The 5,158-nt window shown below is 39.6% G+C and overlaps 2 protein-coding genes across 5 annotated transcripts in view; one reads left to right on the top strand and one right to left on the bottom strand.

Moving 5' to 3' along the window:
• The window catches only part of gas2a (growth arrest-specific 2a), a 28,076-nt gene extending 26,395 nt beyond the window's left edge, over nt 1-1,681 (bottom strand). For 2 of the 4 annotated variants that reach the window (XM_014013595.1, XM_014013591.1), the window contains exon 1: nt 1,462-1,680. The gene's annotated coding sequence lies outside the window, so the exon portion shown is untranslated. Of the gene's footprint in view, nt 1-864; nt 921-1,461 lie in introns of those variants that run through there. The other 2 variants (XM_014013592.1, XM_014013593.1) reach the window with 2 other exon arrangements.
• Nucleotides 1,682-2,869: 1,188 nt separating this feature from the next.
• On the top strand, nt 2,870-4,362 carry fancf (FA complementation group F). Its single transcript, XM_014013564.1, has 2 exons — nt 2,870-2,923; nt 3,185-4,362. The coding sequence occupies exons 1-2, from the start codon at nt 2,873-2,875 to the stop codon at nt 4,262-4,264; spliced, it is 1,131 nt and encodes a 376-aa protein (XP_013869018.1). The 5' UTR covers nt 2,870-2,872; the 3' UTR covers nt 4,265-4,362.
• The last annotated feature ends 796 nt before the right edge of the window (nt 4,363-5,158 follow it).

Here is a 5,158-nt window from a genome sequence, read left to right on the forward strand (position 1 = left end):
TATATATATATATAAACTGACGGGAATTTTTAAAGAAACCTCCATAACGTCAATGGATTATTGTGGATCAGTGGACATCTATAGCTGATAAACTTTAGGAGTCAACATTATTAAAGATGGCTTCCACAACCAAATAACCTTAGCAAAGACAAAAATTACAATAATTCAGCCAATTTGACAGGATTTTGTCTAAAGTTTGATCTTGTGATAGCTGGGAGTCATTCTCAGTAGGAACACATTTCAAAAGATCTCACATTATCACAAGATAATGAAAAAATGTTATTTACAAAGTTTGACCAAAACATCTGCATTATTTTTATCACAAGATGAGCCTAATTAAAGCTATATCATGCACAGTTGCCACCAAAATGCATTCTTTAACTTTTCTGATCAGAGAAAATTTTCCATATATTTATTTTTAACATCCTGCCAGATTTGCCCCTTTCCTCCCCGAGAGAGAGGGGCTAAAGGAAACTATAACATATCTTTGTCCTCTCACCACACTGCAGGTTGACCTCTTCAACCCAGCCTCCCACACACCTCCATGTTAAACAGCATGTTTCAACTGCTGGACTCGTGCTCGCTGATTGCAGAAATAAGGTCTAAATGGGGGTTGACGTCTTGGAAAGGGGTCCGTTTCCTTTTCTGGGCCAAAGATTTTCAAATGTATAAAAACATTTACACTTCTCAGAGTGTGGGAATCCCCATGACTTCTGCAGAGCTGTGCTGCAGCGAAGCATAAGGAAGGTCATTTTTTATTGCCGAATCCCATCAATTAGAAAACACAAAAGCGTCTCTGTCCAGTTAAACCTCTCTGCCTTCCTGCAATAGAACTAAAACCTCTCCTGACGGAGATTTACTCACGTGAAAGAAGAAACTCTGCTGTGTGAGAATACTCTGCAGACTCTATCAGCTGCTGCAGCTGCTCACTACTGTCCAGCATCTTTATGGTGGAAAGGAGGGAACTGTTTACATATCTACAATTTCAAATCACACATTTCATACCACTTATTTTCTGCTATATTGAGGTGTAGTATAATTTTACTATAAATAAGTTGTCTTAGGCATACATAAAAAAAAATTCAACTTTTATTTTAATTTCCTCCACAATGCAAGTAAAAAAAAATCAAAACAACAATAAGATTTATGTCTCCTTCTTTACAACCTTCACAAATAAAAACAAAGCCACAACAGACAATTTGCCAGACTGGTGAGAGGACCAAGGGTGAAGCCTAATGTCTGATGTCCAACTAATTAAGAGAGCTGAGGAGAAAATATGTCATTTTCTCTGCAATTAAACATAAAGCTTTACAGATAAAAGACAAATAGAGAGAGAAAAATTATAAAACTAACTGTCAAATAATCCCACCTTAACTTTTAAATTAACTTAGGTTGTGCTTTTATTCTGAACAAAACTTTTTAAAAAGAAAAAGCAAAAAAACAGAACAAGTTGAGTCTCACCCTGAGGAGGTTCAGCTCATTCGTCCTGTGAGCTGCTGAGTCCAAGTTCTCATGCTTCTCTCAGGAGGTCCACCGAGACGCAGGTCAGGCTCCAAAACACTGAACTAATGTGGACCAGGGAGGTCTTTCTTAGCGCGCATTGCTCAGAGATTTGACTGTACACACACCCACACACACACACACCCACACACACACACACCCACACACACACACACAGCACGCTGCTGCTGCTGCTGCTGCTGCTGCTGCTGCTGCTGAGGAAGATGATGGGAGGGAAGTTTCACCCTGCATGCTGTCCCTCCCACCTCCTGTTGTCTCCATATAAAATAAATACTATGAATTTGGCAGCCCATAAAAGAAAACGACCAACATGGACCTGTTTCATGTTGTGCGCAGAGAATTGTTAAAAACTCAGGACTTGATTTTCCTTTCTCTTGTATGGAAACTCGTTCCTGCCACTCTGAAGAAAATATATATTAAAAAATCTGATTCTATAGATTTGAGATGTTCCAATTCTGGTCCCTGAGACGTGAGCCATTATCCTGCATGTTTTAATTATTTCTCTGCAAATCAGCCGTGTTGAAGCGGAGAAACCTGAAATGTTAATTAGAAAATTTTGAGAAATTTGGCTACTGTCATATATGTGTAGGAGTTTGGACCCAAGAATGCAGACTGGTACAAAGAGCTAAACAAATTTAACGTCATTAAACTAAAACTATGTTGAAAAGTCACAAGCAGAACCAAACATGTCCGTTACAAATAAATGACAACTCAGGGGCTCATGAGTGGAGTGGAGACACCTGGGTAAAATGACAAATGAAAAGTGAAAACAGGTGTAGGTGAGTGTGACATGAATGGGGAGCAGAGACTGACTTAGGAGAAACACAGAAAAGAACAGGACTAAACACAAGAATCACAAATTGCAAAAATATAAAACACAATATCAAAAAGAGAGGAAAAAATATCGAACATAAATAACTACAAAATAAACACAGATCATGACATGCTAAATCATTATTTTGATATGCTAATCATGAAATGCTTAGTCATAATTGTAATGTAATATCCCATGAATGTGCAAAGTTATTGTTTTAAGAAATCTTATTTTTTTAATAATAGTGGGAGGAATGGACTTCCATATTTGCGATCCACCAACATCCTTAAGCCTACCAGAAAATCCATAAACCACTAAAACCATAGCCATAAGATTTATTTATTTATTTATTTATTTATTTATTTATTTATTTATTTATTTATTTATTTATTTATTTATTTATTTATTTATTTATTTATTTATTTATTTATTTATTTATTTATTTATTTTACAATAAGGTCAAATCTGAAAGTCAGTTTTGCGGCAATACGTGACTTTTATTTTGAAGGGTGAAAACTTGGGAGGTGATGATTGCGCATGCGCAGTAACGCAACCGGAACACCGGCTGGAAGAAAACTGAAAATACAAGTGAGTTATCATCAATAGAAACTTAATTCATGACAGTGTACCTGTGCCACAATTAATGGTTTACAGTAATCATAATCTACGACCTTCTAAAATGTAATTTGTTTTAAAATGGTCCACCGGAAGTTTTGTTTACCGTCACTAACTGCGTATTTGACTGGATAACCCGAAGCTAATCAGTGTTTTAGTTGGAGTTAGCGGGTTTTACTCGTAAGTTAGGGGGCAGTTTGTGTTAATGTCTTGGTTATGTGTGTTTTTCCTCAGCTGGTGCTCTTCTCCGAAGCCCAGTGGCTGGACTCTGAATGCGGAGAGCGCCACATCATGGAGGCGGTGCTAAAAAACCTGTCGGTCACGGTGGAGCTGCTAGCCGTGGCGGCTCACAGCAGCGGTGTGCTGGACCGATGGGATGAACAAACTCTGTCCAGAGCTTTTCACTGGGCCAAGTACTGCGAGCACATCCACTCCAGATTCCACAATAACCCCGCTATAAGAAGAGTTCTGGAGGAACAGCTGCTGCTCACAAATCAAAGCTTGAGAAAAGTCTTTCCTGGATGCTCAGAAGTTTATTTCTCGGACCTCTCACACTGCCAGCACTTGCTGCTGGTTGGGCTGCTGAACAACCCTGAACTGCCCATCTCCATCATGAAGGTACTTTTTAAAGCTCAGAGACCTGGTAACATCTTGAGCAGTGACTATGAAGATGCACCTGGCCTCTGCAGCCACATCATTCAGTGCAAATCGATTTGTAAAGTCCTGCGTCCACTCGGTGGTCTGTCAGCAGTTGGTGCTGATGCTGAGGTGCAGGGGGAGATGTTGATGGAGAGGCTGGGCACCGACCTTCACGGGGCAGAGGACGTTTTATGCTCTGTCCTCCAGGTGTTTGAAGGAGCAGCACATCGTTTGTGTCTAGTCATCGCTGCGGCTCTGCTGACGAGGAAAGACTCGACTGAACAAAGTGCCTCGCAGGACTTTCTGTCGGACTGGCTGCAGCGTCAACACGCCGTGCTGCAGCGCATGTGTTCTGTGCTGCCTCCTGCACTTCTTAAAGAACTGGTAAAAAGGCACCAAATATTTCGAGCTGCTTTCTGCAAGACGCTGAAGCAGTGGGCGTCAGAGATGGAGTACAGAATAAGTGATGGTGAATGGGTTCACAGTACGACCCCCACAGTGTCTTTTCAGAAACTGACTGAGCTCTTTAGGGTATTGTTTGAGGCCTGTCCCGCTGTGAAGAGCAAAACAGAAGATGAGCTAAACGCTTTAAAGATCTCTGATGGAGACTTTGATGTCCGAGGGCTGAGTGTGTGGGGAGACCTCCTGTCAGCATTGAGTGACAGTCAGAGCTGAGGCTTCTTTAAAGACGACAAATTATCGCCAACATTTGCACATTAAACTGTGGGATCTTTTAATAAATATAAACTAAATATAGTGGTGCACTGCAGGAATAGACTCATTTGTTTGATTGGATTAATGTTACTGAAACAGTTACAATTATAACTGTGAGTTTAAGTTCACATTTTGTGCCAGTTTGTTCATAGTTGTGCAGGTTTACATAATATTTAAAAATGATTGCTCAGCAAAATAAGACAACTATGAAACATTGCTCCTTTTATAATAGGAAAGATGCAACAATATCAAAACACTAAGGCAGAGGAGCCCAAAGTGGGGCCTGTGGGCCAAAATTGGCCCGCCAAGCCATTTGGTTTGGCCAACCAGCAGTTATCCTGGCTACTAGGATGTATTCACCTGTTTAATGTAGAAACACTATTTCCTCTTAGTCATTCCAACTATTGTCCATTGTATAGCTGTAGTGCTGACAGTCTTAACTTACATTATTATATTAAAATTAAACATGCAAGTAACTACAAGAGACATTCAGATTAGATTTAAGCACATATCTAGATTTGCATACTAAGACCACAAATACACAAATTTTAATTTATGAAAAGCCTCATGAGCCTTTGGTGCTCGAGTGTACGTCAAATTTTCTGCATGTCCATTGGCTAACAAAAAAGTAACAAACAAAAAAATGTGGGCCACCATATTGACTGCTATCTTAATCACGAAAAATAAAACAACTTTACTTAAAAAGTATTTGCATTTCATTTATTATATTATTGCATTTGGCCCGCAGCCTTCAGATCGATTTACATTTTGGCCCTCCCAAGGAAAATGTTTGGGCACCCCTGCACCAAGGGTAAATATTTCACATTGTTCACTTTGTTACAGTCCATAATATAC

The sequence above is a fragment of the Austrofundulus limnaeus genome, unplaced genomic scaffold (assembly GCF_001266775.1).
Source record: "Austrofundulus limnaeus strain Quisiro unplaced genomic scaffold, Austrofundulus_limnaeus-1.0 Scaffold104, whole genome shotgun sequence".
Classification (NCBI taxonomy): Eukaryota; Metazoa; Chordata; class Actinopteri; order Cyprinodontiformes; family Rivulidae; genus Austrofundulus; species Austrofundulus limnaeus.